At 46.2% G+C, this 19,481-nt stretch overlaps 1 protein-coding gene across 3 annotated transcripts in view; it reads left to right on the top strand.

The window, feature by feature from the left end:
* The window catches only part of LOC144728805 (apoptosis-stimulating of p53 protein 1-like), a 50,739-nt gene extending 31,258 nt beyond the window's left edge, over nt 1-19,481 (top strand). For all 3 annotated transcript variants that reach the window (XM_078608466.1, XM_078608467.1, XM_078608468.1), the window contains 12 exons: nt 1,541-1,611; nt 2,096-2,308; nt 3,570-4,323; nt 5,761-5,934; nt 6,790-7,196; nt 7,943-8,127; nt 9,328-9,586; nt 10,481-10,618; nt 12,802-12,935; nt 13,838-14,004; nt 15,716-15,915; nt 18,083-19,481. In XM_078608466.1, the coding sequence (XP_078464592.1) occupies nt 1,541-1,611; nt 2,096-2,308; nt 3,570-4,323; nt 5,761-5,934; nt 6,790-7,196; nt 7,943-8,127; nt 9,328-9,586; nt 10,481-10,618; nt 12,802-12,935; nt 13,838-14,004; nt 15,716-15,915; nt 18,083-18,124 (2,744 nt within the window). In that variant the 3' untranslated portion in view covers nt 18,125-19,481. The remainder of the gene's footprint in view (nt 1-1,540; nt 1,612-2,095; nt 2,309-3,569; nt 4,324-5,760; nt 5,935-6,789; nt 7,197-7,942; nt 8,128-9,327; nt 9,587-10,480; nt 10,619-12,801; nt 12,936-13,837; nt 14,005-15,715; nt 15,916-18,082) is intronic.

Genomic DNA, 19,481 nt, shown 5'->3' with positions numbered 1-19,481 from the left:
TGACACTTGTAGTCTTGTTTTTTTTCCCCTTAATTCGTCATGTTTCACCGCATCCCTTGCCTTAAAGCGTGCCGCAACATGCAAATTCATGAGCCCACAAATACACGGAAGTGTCGCCTTTCACATGTTACCATCGCACGCTGAACACGCACCGTTCAATCCGTTTTACATTGACTTGGATGATGTTAGGTCGCGGAATACGTTAGTTATTTCTGTATCCCTTAATGTAGAAATACTTGTCGACACCGTACAGTGTCGTGCTGCTTAGAAATTTGACATTAATGGCAACATGTGGAGCTGACGTGGAAGTAGTCAAATCTTATGGCCTCGCATTGGATGTCACACTTGTTTATGTGACACCCCGGGTGTGACAGCAAAGCGCGCTTTGGTTGACCCATTTATCACAAGTGTCAAAAATAACTTAGATTTCTTTTAAATACCTGCCATGTTCTTTATTGCACAAGGGTGGAAGTGACTGCACAAGCGATAGACATTTAACACGGAAAATTTCTGTTTTTAATCAGTGCATATTACCTGCTCTGATGTATGATTTAGAAACATTGATGTTCACGAATGAAATTTAACAAAAGCTGAAAGGTGCAGAGGCCTGGAGAGGTGTATGCTTGGAATCGCATTGAGAGACATAAAGAAGAACACGTGAATTAGAAAAAAAACACATCGGGTTACAACATCAGTTTAAATTTTGATTTAAAGCTTTCGTGACTGCAGGGATTTATCTTATTGGTTCTTTCGGTAAAGTCACGTAGAAGGGAAATAATAAAATAATAAAAATAAAACATAATAAAATAATTCTCACGACGTTTCGGCCACAACGCAAGCAGCCGTCCTCAGGTGAAGAACAGGTCTGTCGGAAAGACAGACCTGTTCTTCACCTGAGGACTGCAATCCCAGGGCACATCACGATAAGGGATGGTGGCCGGTTGTCGAGAATATCAATGGAGTGGCAGCCAAGGATGCCAGGGAATGCGCCTGAAACTACGTCCGCCTTAGAGATGGAGCGATGAATTCAGATCGTGTATGGGGGGACTCGTTGGATTGTTACATCGCAAGTCCATGAGAGACAGCAACAACTTGGGGAGGCCTTCATTCAACAGTGCATTGATTGTGGCTGCCGATGATTAAAAAAACACTTCTTGAGAGTTATGTCTGCATCGCCTGCAGAGTTTGGATATGTAAATCCATGTTTACATATACAAATCCAACGCACACATCTGGTGGTACCCAAATGCAGCCGAGTGACTTGAGGGCAGGTTTGGTTGGCGCGTCACACAGACATGGAATCGGAGAGGGAGTCCGACAAGTAGTTTCCTGACATTTGTGCACTTAATATTGAATGTTTACTCAAAGTTTTTGGCCAAACACCCCACAGCACGACGCCCATGGCTCGAGCTGTTCCATATACCCACCGTGTTTTCAAATGTACCTCCAAATTAAACTATGCTTAAAATAACATCTTAAAAAAAAATCGTTTCTTTTTATGTCTTATACGTATATCTGAATCCGTCTTCTTGTTCTGTAGATGCCAGCACTCTTTCTATGCTCAGGACAGAATTCATTGACAGCTCTCAGCCTCCGTCCAGCATTAGACAGGTAAGCGAGAAACATTGTTGATGTGTACAAAGCGTACATGCACTTTTCCTAAACGTGCTTCAGAGTTAACCGTGCGTTGAGAGTTTTTTGCAATTAAACTTAATTATCGGCATTCAACTGCTCGCTTCGAAACACAAAGCGAGGTGTGGGTGTGGATAATTAAAGCTAATTATACACTTTTATTAATCGCACACTTCAAGAATTTGACCTTTGGGTAATTTGCAAATGCTAATTATGAATTTGAAATGCGGGTACAAGAAAAAGAAGCTAAATGGTTGCGCTTTTCACCCTAGACGCGAAAATCTATTGTGCGATTGACAATCTATAATCTAATCAGTTTAAACAGCGCGGAGACATCCGGTATTGTCGAAAGACTTCACGATGAAGATTGCTGATGATTATTTCTCGTGTCCTCCACACCGTATTTAATTATACAAAAGCCTCCTACTGCGAAACGCGCACGTCTCTTTGTTTTTTCTCACAGAGTTGGGCTGGGGTGAGCGGGCAAGGTCAAGTACGGCCCAGGCAGCCAGGACCTCAGGAGTATGCCTTGCCGATGGGCGGAACTCTGGACCGGAGACCCAACGGTGGCACGCTGGGGGAACGTTCGGTGGGCCCCGCCATGACTGGCAATGGAACTTGGCCTGGGCAGCCGGCGAAGCAGTTCTCCCAAGACCAGCCCCGCACTTCACGACAGGTGAACAGAGAATCGTACTTGGCATGTGATGATTACCCAAGGCCCCCTCTCGCCGTCACACCGCCCACCACCCTTGCCTCACGATTCATGGAAATGTCACACTTTGGGGGGGTTCGTGATTCCATTAAAGAAACGTTCAAATGAACGGTTGGACGTTGAATGTTGAATCTCTAGTTTGCTGTAGGGTTTACGTGAATTTATTTTTACGCGTGAACACATCTTTTATATTTAACTCTTTCAAGCAAGATTCGTTGCTAGTTTTGTGAGCCTAGCAATGGATTTTTTTTCTGCTGAATCGATCTGTTGTTGCATGCCTACATTTTACTTTAAGCAGGCATTTGCTGTTTATTTATAAATGGCATTTGTTAATTAATTAATTAAACATAGTACTAGTTGTAAATGATTCGGATTCTGAGTTTTACATGATAAATTATCGATATTTTTAAAGTAATGTATGCTGATGCTTCACAATTGTAATAGCCATAACTGGCTCATGAAAATTATTAAGAATCTGTACATTGGCCTAGGATGATTTAATTTCAGACATTCTTACAAATGAGGTATGTTACATTTCGATTTAAAGCTTTCGTGACTGCAGGGATTCATCTTCTTGGTTTTTTCGGTAAAGTCACGTAGAAGGGAAGTAATAAAATAATAAAAGTAAAACATAATAAAATGAAACAATTCTCACGACGTTTCGGCCACAACGCAAGCAGCCGTCCTCAGGTGAAGGACGGCTGCTTGCGTTGTGGCCGAAACGTCGTGAGAATTGTTTCATTTTATTATGTTACTTCAATAGAACTGTCAGGTTTAACATTCTTAAGGAGGGGTTAAACATATGTTACCAGTGCATACTTAATGGAATCGTGCATTTTCTACTCGCACTAAGAAATCTACGAGAGCTCGTAAGAGGGCTGTTTGGAACATGGCGTGCCAAGGAGTCGTATAAATGATAGCAGATTTATAACACGTTAAATTGATTTTGTTTTAAAAATAATATTCACACCATGTACTAGTCGTAATGTGCATGGGTCTGAACCTTTTGTATTGCTTGCATCTCACTTCAATTATCAACTTTATTTGCCAAGTTATATCATTCAGAGTTTAATGACGTTACATGAAAGTGGTGTTTGAATAACGAGTCGCATGAAGTGGAAATTTTTTACCGAGTTATGTTGGATGAAGGTAGCGCCGACATGCGTTGTTCGTGTGCTTGCCAGTAATGACCTGGGTTCGTGTTCCCGCTGGCATCGTTCCCTAGATCCAGCAGCGGATCGTGGTACCCCCCAGCGGGCTGGCTCCCCAGACGCAGTTGCCACCGCGCCCAGCTTCCCCTGCCCTGTCCACTGGCTCCTCGTCGTCCTCCTCATCCCTCCAGCAGCCCTATCACCCCCCAATGCAGCCGCCATCGAGCGCGCTCTTCGCCCAGTCAAAGTCAGGTGTGAGCAGCCCTTACCTGCAGCAGCAGCAGGGTGTCGGCAGCAGTATCCCGTACACGCAGTCGCAAGTGTACCCGCCATCCCTCGTCAGTGGCGGCAGCGGCCCAAGACCTCAATACCAGTTGGGGTCCGGAAGTCCTCTGTCGCAGCAGCAGGCGTCCAGTAGCTGCGGCAGCACGAGCGGTGGCGGCAGCAGCGGCGGCGGCAGCTACCCTCAAGCGGGCGAAGCGAGGTCGTACCTGCAGCCCGGACCGCAGGGGATCACCTCCGGCAGCCCGAGACCTTCGTTGCAGTCCGGGGGCAGCGGCAGCAGCGGCCCTTACCTGGAGGCGCGGGCGGACGTCGCCCCGCCGCCGGGCGTCCTGGTGGCCGCCGCTCGGCCCTCGCCCAGCCCGACCGACAGCCTGCAGAGGTCGCAGTCGCCGCGCAAGCAGGCGCCACCGCCCACGCTCGACTCCAGCTCCATTTACTCGATGTACACGCAGCACGCGGGCCCCTCCCGCCAGCTGCAGCACGCCATGCTGTCCGCGCTCGGCAAGAATCAGGGCCGGCAGCTGCCAGGGGCGGTCCCGGCAGGTGAGGGAGCGGGTGGATGACAATTGCTTTTGCGCTGCGAATGTGGAAAGCCATCACAAGGGTGCTTGCCACAGGCTAGGAATCAAATTCAGGTCACCGGGTTCATAGCGCAGCGTGTTAACTACCCACCATTAGTTGTAGAAAATATCTGCACGTAAATTTATCGCTGACATAAACCAGCAGCTTCTGATGATCTAGTTGGTGTCATCTGTTGAAGTTTTGCAAAGGATACCTCAGTTGCCACTTTTACTGGCATTCATCGGTGAAATTATTTTGAGCATTATGTAACTATAAATATAAACACATTTTTTTGTGCATGTATAACACAACAAGCCGGTTGTAGAGGTTATTTCCCCATACTTCACCATGCTGGTCAATGCACGTTGGTGAAGGAGGGAAGAATTAATATAGGAGCACAGAAAGCCACGTGACAATGGATTTTGCTGCACTGCCCTTTTGCGATCACCATTTCAGTTTCATGTATTAGGTATAGCCCTGTGAGCCATGCAGCTCTTGACTCGGGTGCAACTACAAAAAAACAAAAACATGAACAAGAAACATCTTAAAGTGACTACACGCAACAGACAAAAATCCTGGAAAAAACAGCAAAGTCTTCCAGAAAAAACACCGTATTTCAATGCTGTGGCACAGTCCCGCAGCCACCTATAGCAACTTATTGTGCATGGTGGCCACCTTTCCAACACTGTCCAGGCTCAAGTCGACTGAACCTCCAACATTCGGAGTATAATACATTACCATGTGATACGCCACTAAGTTGAGCTATCATTTGTACTGGACATCTGTGAAATACAGGATGAGTATGAAAAAGAGCTTCTCCAGGATAAATAAAGATTCCGATTCTGATTGTGGGCCAGGTTGCTTCTGAAAAGGAGCGATATCGCTCAGCGGGCCTTCCCTTGTAAAATAAAAATAGTTTTGTATATGACATAGGGTGCTTTCTGGATGTTTTGGTCAGAGGCACTCAATTATATTGTAGCATAAATCAAGAAGATATATTTTCACTGCAATGAGTGTGTGTGTGTGTATGTGTGTGCGGCTGTGTGTTTGCAATGATCGGAAGTGCAGCGGTTGGCGTGTTGCACTGCGAACCCGGCAGCCCGAGCTCGATTCCCATTCAAGGCCAACAACGGTGACGATTATCTGAATTGGTCCCGGGCCTCCCCTAGGTCGACTGAGCCTCAAACTAGTATCTGGTACGGTGTGTTAACACCACCACTGTTGAGACAAAAGGAGTCGGGCGTGATGCTGATCACCCACCTCTTCGTGCACCGTGCCGGCCTTCATAGGTGCTCGCTTAACAGCACTTGCCCTAAAAGTCTGTTCAGGCTGAGGGAGATCTTTGTCTTTGAAATGATTCAACGGACATATCGTAATATATATCTGTCTTGTTGTGCATCTTTCTCCAACTGTTTAAAGGGTATGGGAAGCCAACTGGCAGCATCCAAAAGCCGCCGGTGAAACCTTTACCAGCGTACGACCCCGCACGGCCCCCTTACAGTCCACCACTGCCATACGGACTGCCGATTCCACGGACTCTGCAAGAGGACAGGGAGTTGGAAATGGAAGGATTAACTTCAAGCATAGGCCCAGGTATTATACACACACACACAAACAGTTGATTTGTCCTATGAACTAAGTAGCAGCTATTTTGTTTATGAACTGAAAATGTGTCTGCATTGCACTTCTTGTGCAATCGGACCCAAGCATCAACTATGAAACGTATTATTGGTCGCGAAAACATACGTGTTAATGAATATACTTTACCATGAGGAAGAGAAAAAAAACACCTTATCCTAGATTATCTCACCATCTTGAGACATCGGGTCACTACTTTTTGTGAAATGTACTGTTCATATTCTTGGTTCTTTCGGTAAAGTCATGTAGAAGGGAAATAAGAAAATAATACAAATGAAACATAATATAATAACATTCTCACGACGTTTCAGCCACAACACAAGCAGCCGTCCTCAGGTGAAGAAACAGAGCGGTCGGAAATACAGCGTCCCAACGACTTTACCGAAAGAACCAAGAATATGAATCCCTGCAGTCACGAAAGCTTTAAATCGAAAAATGGACTGTTGCTGAGATTGCCATGCAAAGGAGAGATGTTATTTTATCTATGCTCACTACGGAGGGTGAGCCTGCATTGCGAAAATTTATTGAATCGCATGGATTAATCAATTAATAGTAAATTAGGTTTGTGGATCAAATTGTGTGAAATAATTCACCTTTTATTTTATTTACGTGGTATTGTGGGCTCATGTGATCTCTGCAAGCAGTAGAGATTCTCCATTCACCTCTTGTTTACGTTTTTAAATGTATTCTCGAATGGAATCATGAATGCCACGTGACGACAATTCATAGAAATCGTTAGGGGACAGTGGGGATGAATCGTTACACCTTTACACCTCAACGCTTCCCCCTTCGCTTCGATACCCGTCACAGCCTCGGGCACAGACGCCGACCCTCCCCGGCCACTGAGCCCCACCAAGCTGATGCCGATCAGCATGTCCCCGCTCCGCGGCCAGAGCGACGCCGACCTGGAGGCGCTGCGGCGCAAGCTCCAGCACGCCCCACGGCCCCTCAAGAAACGCGGCTCCATCGCCGAGCCAGAGACATCCGGCACGGGGTTCGGGGGCAGCCTGGGAGGGTTGGGTGGTGGCGGCGGCGGCGGAGGCGGCGGAGGCGTCGGTGGAGGGGTCGCTGCCTCGTTGTTGCACCATCAGACCAGCCCGGGACACCTTCTGCAGAAGTTGCAGTACCAGCGCCTGACGCTGTCCGTACTGGAGGAGGGTGCGGCACGCGACTTCGGGCAGATCGCACCGCCTCTGCCAACGTATGCGCCGTATGACGTAAGTTCGGCGAATTGTTTTCCAAGCAGAGAGAAGGGCTTGCCATTGCACGCTTACCTGCCTGAAACATGATGATGACGACGTTGATGATCGGGGTGTTTGGTTTGTGCCGGGCATGGTACAGCATGCCTTTAATCCGGCACTTTTGGAGGCAAGGGTTGGCAAATCATGGAGATAATGTGAGACTCCCAAACAAGCTGAGCGTCACGGTATTTTGTAAATTTAAAACAAATACAAAGCAATTTGGATTTTTATAACATCCAAATGCGACCTCATCTCAAGATGCTTATATAGCATAATATTTCATGGCTGTTGTTGGCCTGAGTTGGGAGGTGGGAGTAGAGTGATGGATCTTGTATCCACCTGTGCAAACCTTTAAATATTATACCTTCCTATGCATTGGTTTGTAATTTGAAAAACACCCCACAGCAGGAACCTCCTGAAAAATGCTCTTCTGGCACAGTGAGGCTTGTTTAAAAATATGCTTCCATAAACTAAATTGCATTAAAAATAACTCTTTGGTTTTAATATGCATTGAAATTAGTGTTTTTCTGCTAGATGCTGTATGAATTTCAATTACTGTAATTTTTTTTTATTTGGGCAGAAGAAAATTAATTATTGAAGGTGTTTGCCTTGCGTGCGCATTTTGCTCTCGTGTTGATAAATGTCCCGAGTCTACAATTTTTCAAAACGCATCTCATAGTTCACAACCCATTGTTGTTGTGCGCGTGCCGCATTGATCGCAGTACGGGCAGCAGAATTCGAGCACGGCTTTTTTGAGCCAGGACTCGGACGGCAGTGAGTACATACCTGGTGAGCTTGACCCAGCGCCTCAGCAACCACCACCTCCTCCTGCCTCCATCCCCCTCGCACCGCCTGGAACGCCACCAGGAGACCTCAATGATAACGCTCTCCCCAGCAGCCCTGGCAGGTACGCAGAGAGCCCATCAGGAATTTCTATGAGTAATGGTAAGAATAAAAAAAATATATTAAAGAAAACAAGTCTGCGCAATAAACCCTTTCTGTTTTGGTAATGCAGCAGCCAGCCAACGGGCCGTAACATGCCCCTATCTTTGTACATCGTATTGTTGCATTATCGGACCCTTGCACGGCTGCAGAATTGTTATTGATCCAATGAGTTACTCTGAAACAATACAGCGGGAGTGTTGGGATGATGCGATGGCTCGGTGTGGAGCTCACACACTATTAAATTTCTCTGCAATAAAAAGGAGTTCATTGCAACTCATTGTCCACAAGTTTGCTGGTTCAATGCGAGCACTATTGGAGGATAATAGTTCATTATGTGCAGAGAATTGCACATGTTTAATGCATAAACTTCAAACTTTACGTGATTTGCAGAAGAATTTATTGATTTTCTTTGTTGCCTATCAGCAGGTTAATTGAACTAGATTCCAATTTTGAACGTAAATAATTTAGTTTTTTTTTTCTCCCGAAAATGCCTACGTTAATTGTGCTCTGTAGTCAAACAAAAAATGCACAGCTCTTGTATAATTGCCAAAACAAACAAGTATCCTTATAATGAGGAAAAACTGAAAAAAGTGGTCGAGGATGATTGCAAATCATTCCATAATTTTTATTATTGCTCTGTCATGTTAATTATTTCATTCACTTTATTACAACAACTGATTTTTTAAATGTTGTAGTTATAGCAAACTTTTATATTACCAGAAAAAAATGTCATATTTGTAAAATTGTACGTTTCATCTGAAAATAATTCTGGTAAAACACAGCCTCAGCAACACGTGTCTGAACAACACATACAAGCAACGAAGGTGAAATTTGACGTTAAATTCGGATTAAATAGGAATCACAATAATATGTTTTGTAGTTGAACACGAAGGCTTTCGTGGCCAATATCATCCAAAATATAGTTTTTTTTGGGTTCGATTGCGGAATTATAAACGTCATATTCAGATTGTAAATGTTGTGGCTTTGCTCTCCCAACACTGGTGTGCTGTTAACGAATTGTCACGTTTTGTTTACGTGACAACCCTTACTAGTTGGCTGCGTCGGGTGGTGTGGTGGGATTAATGATGCATTAATATATTTAAGCGATCTAGCCCCCCCCAAAAAAAACCTGTATGAACAGTTATTTCTTCGTTTTTGTCAGTGGTACTAGCGTGGCAGCAACGACGCCATCATCCACAGAGGAGGAGCAGGCGGATGGGACCAGCTCCCAAGGAGAAGAGGAGCCAAACAACAACGACTCGGCGGAAGAGGATGTGACAACGCCCAGTGACATTGGGGCGGAAGACTCGATCGAAGACCATCTGACGCTGCCCTCCCACTACTTATTTGAGGATCCGGAGCAGGAGTTCGACCCGGAAGACCTGAAGCCTCCCATCGTCTTCCCGCCTACCCTGCCACCTGTAAGCACGGCTGTTCAAGCAGTGATTTTTTTTAAATATTTTGTGGCCTGGTTTTCACGGGTATCTTCGACCGAATAGCCAAGATTGGAACGGCATTATTAAGATCTCGGGGTCTATGGGACGGTTCAGCCTGATTGGAACTTGGATGAGCGACTGGCTGAGATAATCAGGAGTTTTAGGCTTGGGCTTTAAAATGGCGAGGTGATCACAGTTCAGCAATGGATTCTTGCATCAATTTGTTGGGCAGATTTCAACGCTACCCCCTCATACACGTGCATATTTACCGGATTCTCCGATGTCCTCGCACAAGCCAATCATTCTCGGGAGTGAAAAGATCATAATGCACGAACCCTCTTGAAAAAGTATTGTGACTTGGTGTAGCTTTCTTGGGTAAATAAACATAATGGTAATTATTACGATTATATGTGCACATACATGGCGTGGAACGGTGGCACTGTAGTTGTCACATTGCGCTATGAGCCTGGTGACTTGAGATATGGCCATGACTAAAATCAGTGGCGAGTGATATTTGACCTGGTCCAGCACGGTGAAATATAGTCACACAAACCCCCCTTGACTGAAAGGCATGTAGAGGCCTTCATCTGTAAGTGGATTGACAAAGCCCTCTTTGATTAATTATTAAAAATATAAACGTATATACCCTATATCGTGAAATCTGAGAATAATTTCCACGGCCATAACCAATCGATGAAGGATAACAATGTTACTTTTCACAAGTACGCAACAAGATGGATATTCTTTAAAATTACTTTTTGTGCTTGCTTTGTTGTCCTACCCCCGCACCTCCGATTGGCTACGTGCAGTGCGAAAGAAGTTCAAAATACGTACATAAATTCCATAAAACCCTCAACTTACGGCGCGGCGCGTGTGTAGAACAAGCGGACAAACCTGAAGAAGCCGGGCTCGGAGCGCACGGGCACGGGCGATCGTGTCAAGTTCAACCCGCTGGCCCTGCTGCTAGACGCATCCCTCGAGGGGGAGTTTGACCTGGTGCAGCGCGTCATCTACGAGGTCAGCGCCGCCGACTTTGCGTCTGCCGAGTTGCAGATTCGCTTGCCCGCCACGACGTCCGTGGTTTTTTGTATCGTGTCGTCCGTTCTGTCACGCTTCCTTGTGCGGCCAACCCGCAGGTTTTATTTTTATCACAAAATAATAGCAAAATAAATAAACATTACAAGCTGTAAATGGGCTAAACTGCATGTTCACAGAAGTAGCGAAGTTTTGTTTGTGTATATGTATCCCAGGGCACCCCGAATTTATCCCAGTTTTTCAAGATCACATTGCGGATTGTTGGCCCTGTCTGCGCAGAATTTTAGTGTCTGTTCATATTTCTAGGTTTTCTATGATACACTGGTTTACTCCCATATGTAAAATATAATACGTGAAACTGGCCAAGCATTCCAAAGCTGGACCATCCAGAAAATGTTTATCCGGACATAGTTAGTTTAGGACACCGTGGAATAGAATTTTAATGGTAAGAGGATTCATGATAAGTAAAAAAAAGAAGTTATAATGAAATTAGCCATAGCAATGCATCATGTTTAATGTGGTTGAATTGTGGTTAAAGGCTGAACTGGAATGCTTTCAAGGTAGTAAATTAGGAAAATAAATAACGTCAGTAAATGATACTAGTGCAATTACAGAAACAAATACAAATGTCTACAAGAAAATCATCCTATTACAGATAAGGTGTAAAAACAGAGGTAGGGACTGAATAAGGTTAGGGGTTGTACTATCTCATTTAAACTTCAGATAAACATCTAAATTACTTGCCTGAAATGTCACAGGTACATTAGAGGAATTAAAACTGACGAGTGGCCGTGAGTTGATGAATATAATTTTTGGGGAGTAAAATACCCCGAGATTCAAAGGACCTTTGTAAAAAACACCCCTTGAATCCTACAAAATCCGCATCGATGGTACATTCCTCAGTATTGGAATCCTCAACAATTTAATTAGATATTTTAAAATTACTTTCGCCAAGCTGCACAGTTAAGAGGTGGCAGCATCTCATTTGCCGTGTTTGTCTTGGTGGTACAAGCTTGACACGTAATTTCGCTTGATTTTATTTCACGTTCTTGACCACCGCATGCTGCCGAGATGCAGCGTTTTCATTAAGATCGCGGCAAAGTAGGGGGTTGCACTCCACTGCAGATTGGATGGACAGTACGTAATTCAAGTGTTCCATGATCGTAACACGGACACCAAATAACTTGTAACTTTAAATTACTTAACCCAGAAGCACATGGCTACATACACTTCAGGTCATTATTTTTTTTAAATCACTTTAACTAGGCGCTGACCTGTTTTATAATATAGACTTTGAAGATGATATGTAAGAATTTACATTTTGGCCAACCCACACATTTGGTGAAACTACGTCTGCTACAAAAATTACCTAAATGAACAGATTCTGCAATATTTTAAAGGAGGCCCAATGATAATGTTACTGCACCTAAATGAAGTATCCATTATGGAAATTTGCCAAGACATCATATGCCAGTATGTCTATGCTCAGTGTAAAAAAACTACGCCTTTATTGCTGTTCATTTTTGCGACATTAACCATGACGATGATACAAATGCGATTTAAGTTGCGATCGCCCTTGATTGCATATCAAATGCTTCAACCGAATGACCTTGGCTGCAACTCAGTGTATTGCAGCAGCGGTCATCTGCTGCATTCGGTTTTGTCAGTAATAACCCATTTCCACCATCACCTTCTAGCCAATCTAATGCAGTTCCGTCAGTCATGGGTGGTTTTCCACTGGCTATTTGCTATGCTGAGCTGGAACCAAACCGTGATGCAGTGTCCTCAAGAGACAACGGAATCTTGCTTGAGGCCAAGCAGGGCCAGGGACTGAGGCTAATGACTCCTTCGTTGAGTTTGATGTCAGTTCGTACACTGTGGATACACAGCGTCATCTACACTGCACGTTAGTCGGTACATACACTGTGAGGACAGAGCGTCATCGAGTAACCTCCGTAGACATCTCGACTTGTTCATTTCCCTTGACGTTAGTGGCAACGGCTCTGCTTCTACGGTGGAAAAAACCTCACCGGCGCTTACTGAGCCACACTGGGGCTGGCTTCGTGCGGCCTCAGAACGCACCTGGCACGGCCCCGGCATGGCCCCAGTACGGCTCTATTTGTATGATGGAAAGTTGGTACGAGCGAGCGGCTTTTTGTCTGCAGGCGGAGGACCCCAGCCGGCCCAACGACGAGGGCATCACGGCGCTGCACAACGCGGTGTGCGCTGGGCACATGAACATCGTTCGCTTCCTCGTGCAGTTTGGCGTCAACGTCAACGCCGGTGACAGTGACGGATGGTGTGTGTTTGTGTGTGTGCACGTGTCCATTTCTCACCCACAAACTACACGAGATGGGGGGGGGGGGGTGGCATCGTGAGCGCATGCAGACACGAGATGAGATGACCTGGTCCTCAAACGTGTCAAGTGTCCAGAAACAAACGGCACCTGTGAAGGTGTAGTAGTAAAAGCTGATGTGATTCTTGCATTGAGCAAGGTTGTAAAGAGTTTGGGAAATTAAATGATGGGAGGGAATTCCGAAGTCGAGCAGTGTTAGGGAAGCAGCGGATAAATACGTGTCTTGACCCACAGAGTAAGGGCGGGGAGGTTGAAGAGAACATGGATAAGATCATGATAGTGGTGGTGACAAGGTCATAGGTTACCGTTGCGTCATGGTGGCGAGATATTACATACCTCGCCTGGTATACAGGACGTTGTGGGTTCGACCTCGACCCTGACGCCTCCTGTATAGTTGGAGTTTGCATGTTCTCCCCGTGGTCGCGTGGATTTTTCTCCGGGTCCTCCGGTTTTTGTCTCCACAATTAGAAACCGCGTGCGTTTTGGAGTGTTTGGCAGCACTACATTTCCACGCAATAAGCCCACTTCGTTGAGCTTTCATTTTGTGATGGCCGGATCACTTCTGAAAAAGAGCTTCACAGCTCAGCGGGGCCTTACCTGGTACAACAACAATAGTTTAGTTTCTAGTTTAGTCCAGGGTTCGACACTCAATACATCAAGAATCGCCATTTCTTTCTTCAATATTTCAAGAGCCGCAATGCGTGTGGTGAATGCGAGATGGTGGTCCTTAATAAATAACGTCACAAAGCAGTCCTCAACGAGCCGCGTTACGGCTCCGGAGGGCCGCAGGTCGCCGGCCCCTGGTTTAGTCTCACCGTGAGCGTCTTGCGGCCGCTTCGTGCCAGGACCCCGCTGCACTGCGCCGCGTCGTGCAACAGCACGCAGCTGTGCCGCTTCCTGGTGGAGACAGGCGCCGCCGTGTTCGCCGCCACGCAGAGCGACATGGAGACGGCGGCCGAGAAGTGCGACGAGATGGAGGAGGGCTACGAGCAGTGCTACCAGTTCCTCTATGGTGGGTGTTCCTGCATGTGCTCATGATTATCATTGTCGCCGTCGGCCACGATCAATCCACTGCTGGACGAAGGCCTTCCCACGCCGTTATTGTCCCTTGCGGTCTGGTGCTGCTGCCGCCTACCGCAGCCACACACGTGAACTGAACTTACAGCTCCATCTTCAGTTTTCTGTGTTGCATTTAGCAGTGTAAACGGGGTCATCGTCGCCATCTCTTACGGTCTCGCGTATATGTACGCATGTTGAACGTCTTTCGCACGTACGTAGCCAACAATTCATCTCGCTCCTGCACACAAACTGATCTCACTGTTCCATCTCCGCGGTGGACGTACTCTCAGGGCGCGTTCCCTCCTTGGCTTCCATTCCATCGCCAGTCTCGTCCATCTGCCACAGTCCAGTCTCGCGTTGTTCCCCGCTCATGCCCATTTCCTCTACTTAATTGTCATAAGGATGTCTCTCTGATTTATACTGGACCCTGATTTACGCGTTTCTATTTCGGTGTCGGTGTAATTGTGAGCGCACACCTCTCCATAGCGTGTCTCAATTACCACGGCACCTCTTCCGTCCCTGGGCTCCCACTACAACGGCAGCGACTATTTTTGTCAAAAGGCACTTGAACACTGGCAAGTGGACAGCGTAACACTCCAGGCCACCGGGGGTTGATATTTGCTAAGTGTGCTTCAGAGAATTGACGTTGTGGAGTGAACTATGCCCGCTGATATGAAGTAAAAGCCATGTCCAAGCTGTTGCGAAAGAGTAAAGCAATAACTGTCAAGGGCAAGTTTGGATGGTCCCATTTTTAAACAACACACTAACCCTGAACCTCACCCCTAGGGATTGTGTTTGCGTGCCAGTAGCCATTGTGCTCTTCCAGTGTATAGCTTGTCTGCAATACTATGGAGTAACAGTGTTCAATAGATCATAACAATTTTTTTCTTTTCAATGATGTCTAAGCACATTTGTGAATCACATCCTGAATAGAGGCCCTCTGTGATCTTGAGTGTTGTTTCGGCATACTTGACCTTGCGAAGCAGGGCAGGTAAGTTGAAGTGGAGGGAGATCCCAAGACTGGTTCGGAAGTGCTTTGCCACTGATGATAGCCATGGCCATGAGTAAAATCTAGATCACCAGATTCACAGTTCGAAGTTCAACGGAAGCAAACATCTAATCGTGTGATCAAGCGACCTTGATAACTGAGTTACAGATGTGTGACACGTCACTTGGTTAAAACAACAACAGCTCGCGTGTTGTGTGCGTGCGTGCGTGCGTGCGTGCGCGCGCGCGCGCGTGTGTTTACATGGCCATTTGGGAGTGGGACCGGTAACATGGTGGTTAGCGCACCCTGCTACAAAGCCGGCAACCTGAGTTGCAATTCCCAACCATGGCTAACATCAGTGACAGATATCTGAACTATTCGAGGACTTCCCCGAGGTCTACTGGGCCTCAAATGAGTACCTGATGCGGCGTATAATCATCAGCACTGGGGAGACAAAGGCTGCCGGGCACGGTGCGAGCCTCACGCACTGTGTCAGCCTTCACACGCGCTGTCAGCCTTCACACGTGCTGTGTCAGCCTTCACACGTGCTGTGTCAGCCTTCACACGTGCTCGCTGACGGCACTTGCCCCCGGCAACTCGTATGCCTTCATTGGGGGCTGATCGTTGTCCTTTGTGTGTGTGGGTGTGTTGGCGCACGTGGCGTTGTTGCTCGCAGGCGTGCAAGAGAAGATGGGCGTGATGAACAAGGGGGTGGTGTACGCGCTCTGGGACTTGGAGGCGGAGAGCGAGGACGAGCTGACGGTGCGGGAGGGCGATGCGCTGACCGCGCTGCGACGTGGGGACGACGAGGAGACGGAGTGGTGGTGGGTGCGCTTGGACGAGCGGGAGGGATACGTGCCACGCAACCTGCTCGGGGTGAGGAGGAGCGAGAGGAGGATGAGATGCTGGACCACATTCGGGGAGCCGGGGGGGGGGGCTAACATGCCACGTGCGTTCACGTGATCGATATATTAAAGGGACGGTCAGTTGTATGTATGTACGTTGAACTTCTTTCGCATCGTACGTAGCCAACGGTGCTAATCGGAGGTGCGGGGAAAGGACGGCAAAGTAAACACAAGAAGCAGTTTAAATAAATGAGTTATCAAACTAGCACATGAAAACAGAGACCGTCACTGCATCGCGCGCTTTCAGATGCACTTCTGCGGCCGTCTGGAACGCTCTTCCGATATTAGGAAGCCACTGTAGCTACGCTCTTTTAGATCTAAACGGCCTAATTTCTTACAAAATAATGGTAAGGAACACTTTGTAGGTGTTTCCGGTCGTGCTGCACTCTGCGTGTGATTGAGGGCTGTACCACGTGCTCCGTGCTCCTTCGGCACGATGTCCAATGTTTCACTCCGTGTCCTAAAACTTTCTTCGCTCCACGTGCTGGGAACTTTTTCTCGGGAGAACGAACGTGGAGCTAAATGTCAGACTTCGTGCCGAACAACACGCGGGACAACCCTATTATGCGTCAAAGGGCAATAGTGAGGAATTATAGAGTACTCCAATTGTTATTTCAAATTGTCTGTCTCCCACCAATCTCAATAAATTTTTTGCGTTTTCTCACACTCCCCTCTTCGATTTGGAGCTGATGCTTTCACAATATTCAAACAGCTGTTGAGAAGAATGCATCGCTGTGTGGTGAACAGTAGTTAAGCGTTTAGCGCGCTGTGCTACGAACCCGGCAACCGGAGTTCGATTCCCGCTCACGGCCAACCGTGACAATTATCTGAACTGGTCCTGGGCCTCCCCTAGGTCGACTCGGCCTCAAAGGAGTACCTGGTGCGTCATATAAACATCGCCACTGGGGTGACAAAGGCGGTTGGGCGTGGTGCTGGCCAATCCACCCTTTCGTCTCCCGTGCCGGCCTTCATAGATTCTCGCTAACAGCACTTGCCCCAACAGTCTGTTCAGGCTATATGGGGATCTTTGTTTGTTGTTTGTATATACACACACGTGCGATTATTTGTGGATTTTTTGTTTTATTCTAAAGTTTGACGAGCAGCCTGCACTTCCTTTGGATGTGACCATCTGTCCGTTCCTCCCTCCCTCCCGGCATGCAGGCAGGCAACCAACCAGCCAGCAAAACTTTTAAAAATAACAGCTTGAAAGTACCTGTCATTAAACGACCTTCCTCCCCACCCCTGGGTGTCCCCCTCCCTCCCACGTGTAACAACATGCACCCCTCCCCGCCTAGCCCCCCCCCCCACTGCGCGCATCTCCCCCCTCTCGTGCCCCCACCCGTTTGCAGGCCACCTGCGTAGCTAGCAAGCCAGCAAAACTTTTTTTGTGAAATATAGATTCGCGTGATATTTCATTTGCACAGTCACTGTTATGCCGCTAGATGCAGGCAGTTCATTTTGAACTCTGGCAGAAAGTGTTGAAGATGACAGCAGAACTTAGATTGAGGTCCCTTGATTTGCTTTCTACAATGCATGGGATGGTGCACCTTCTCGCAAATGCAGTCTGTTGAGATATGCGTTGAGTGGCGGATACATACACATTTTATTTGTAAAGTGTAAAAGCAATTGAATTGGTTTTATTTGCCGCGGTCGTTTTGAATGGTGCCGAGACTGTCAACTGGCTATACAATTAAGAACCTTCATTAATTATGGTTGGAACGTGGGATCTCCGTGGTGATGGTTTATTGCCAACGCGGCATTAGCCCCCCTATGCTTAGATAATACATATTGAGTTTATGTTGCATTGCACATGATTGGATATAATACTTTCTATTAAAACCTGTCACTTTGCACACAAACAAAATTGCATATAAACATGCACTTGCAAGCATTGCACAATGTAAACAATTGCACACTATAGGTCACCACGTTACATGATTTATAGCCATAGAACTAAAGGTATTATAAATAGGTATATCTTTTTTTTTTACACATTTCTTGGGAGTAGTTTATTGTTTGTATTTTCACATCATTTCGGGTTGGTCGTAAATCACGTGCATTTGTATGTTGGATGTGTGGGCGCCTGCATTTGTCCATGCACGGGAGACTGTTTAACAATGTTGTGCGTCTCTCGACAGCTCTACCCGCGGATCAAACCACGGCAGCGGAGTCTGGCCTAAAGGACGCAGGGGGGACTGTAGCCTCATCCTGAAACCTGGCGACTCGTCTTCAATGAAGCGTCCTCGCGGAGGCTCTCCGCGTACTTGGCATCGGGCACCAAATGAAGCGAAATTATACGCCCCATATGAAAGCCGGAGACCGTCCGTCTGGCCTTTGTGATATTTTCATGACAACGCAAATGATCTATCATTCAGTAGCCTTTGTGATGTTGGCAGTAATACCGTGTTTTATTTATGTGAATTGCATTTGTGTTAATGTCTGTGCTCCGATGCTTGATGTGTGCGCACGTGGTGCTTGGCTGGTGGCCACACTGTGCCATGAATGCCGGACTCTTCGTTACAGTTTTAACCGGGTCGCAATCATTTCCTGCGTGCGGATGGACTAAGCCAAGTGGACATTTTGGCAAACGAATGTGTGGTTTTTACAATACCCGTTGTACGACGTGTGGCTGTGTCCGCAGGAGTGATGATTCCCCTTGACAATCTTTCATTTAAACGTTAACCACAAAAAAAGCAGACATCTGTTCGGCCCCACCTCTTAAATAAGTTAGCCCATTGAGCGTTGGTTTTACAAAGAGCTTGTTAGTTTTCATCACACGATATGAGCTGTATACCAAGCCAACAATTTTGGGATAACGATTTATAATTATGCTTAAATTTAGTACAATTTCAAGTTAAGTTTATAACACCCCTTTGCCGGTTTTTGCGTACTCATTAAATATGCTCACGGACGTTTTTGCCTGTACTAATTTTTTTTAATAACTACTGTTTTCACTTTAATTTAGCAAAACATATAAATATAATGTAAGGTGGTGCAGGAGAGGTTAGAAGCTACTTTAGCGTACGGTTATCAAATATAACCGTGTCCTTTTTTTTTTAAGTACTTGCCACTCTAATGCGTGGACCTTTATTTTATTCTACACTTTACCTGCCGGGACTGGAAAGTGTGCATTTTGTTTTTAGCACACGTGTAATTATGAATGGAATGAATTTGAAGTAAATTATCCTTACTGTTGTTTTAAGATTGCAGTGAAAAATGTACATGCACATTAAATGTCTGTACAGCTGTCGTTTAATACTGCGCATGAACTGTAATACAGTATTAAATGTACTCTTTGCTTTGTTACGTTACGAATTTATGGAATTTGTTATTGGTCTGTCATGTTTTAACATGTGGTGGTTGGGGTGGGGTGCTCTACAGCTATAGTGTAATGCGTTTGTAAAATTGTTGTCATTTGGAAGGGATAAACCAAATGAAAAAACATCTCGCTTTGGTTTCAACTGCCCTATGGTTTGTACGTTATTCCCTGTCGCAGAGTAGTTGCTTCAAAAGTTACAATAAACAATTTCTACGCCA

This window comes from Lampetra planeri, chromosome 30 (assembly GCF_965212315.1).
Source record: "Lampetra planeri chromosome 30, kcLamPlan1.2.h2, whole genome shotgun sequence".
NCBI lineage: Eukaryota > Metazoa > Chordata > Hyperoartia > Petromyzontiformes > Petromyzontidae > Lampetra > Lampetra planeri.
This window is presented reverse-complemented; position numbering and strand designations above follow the sequence as displayed.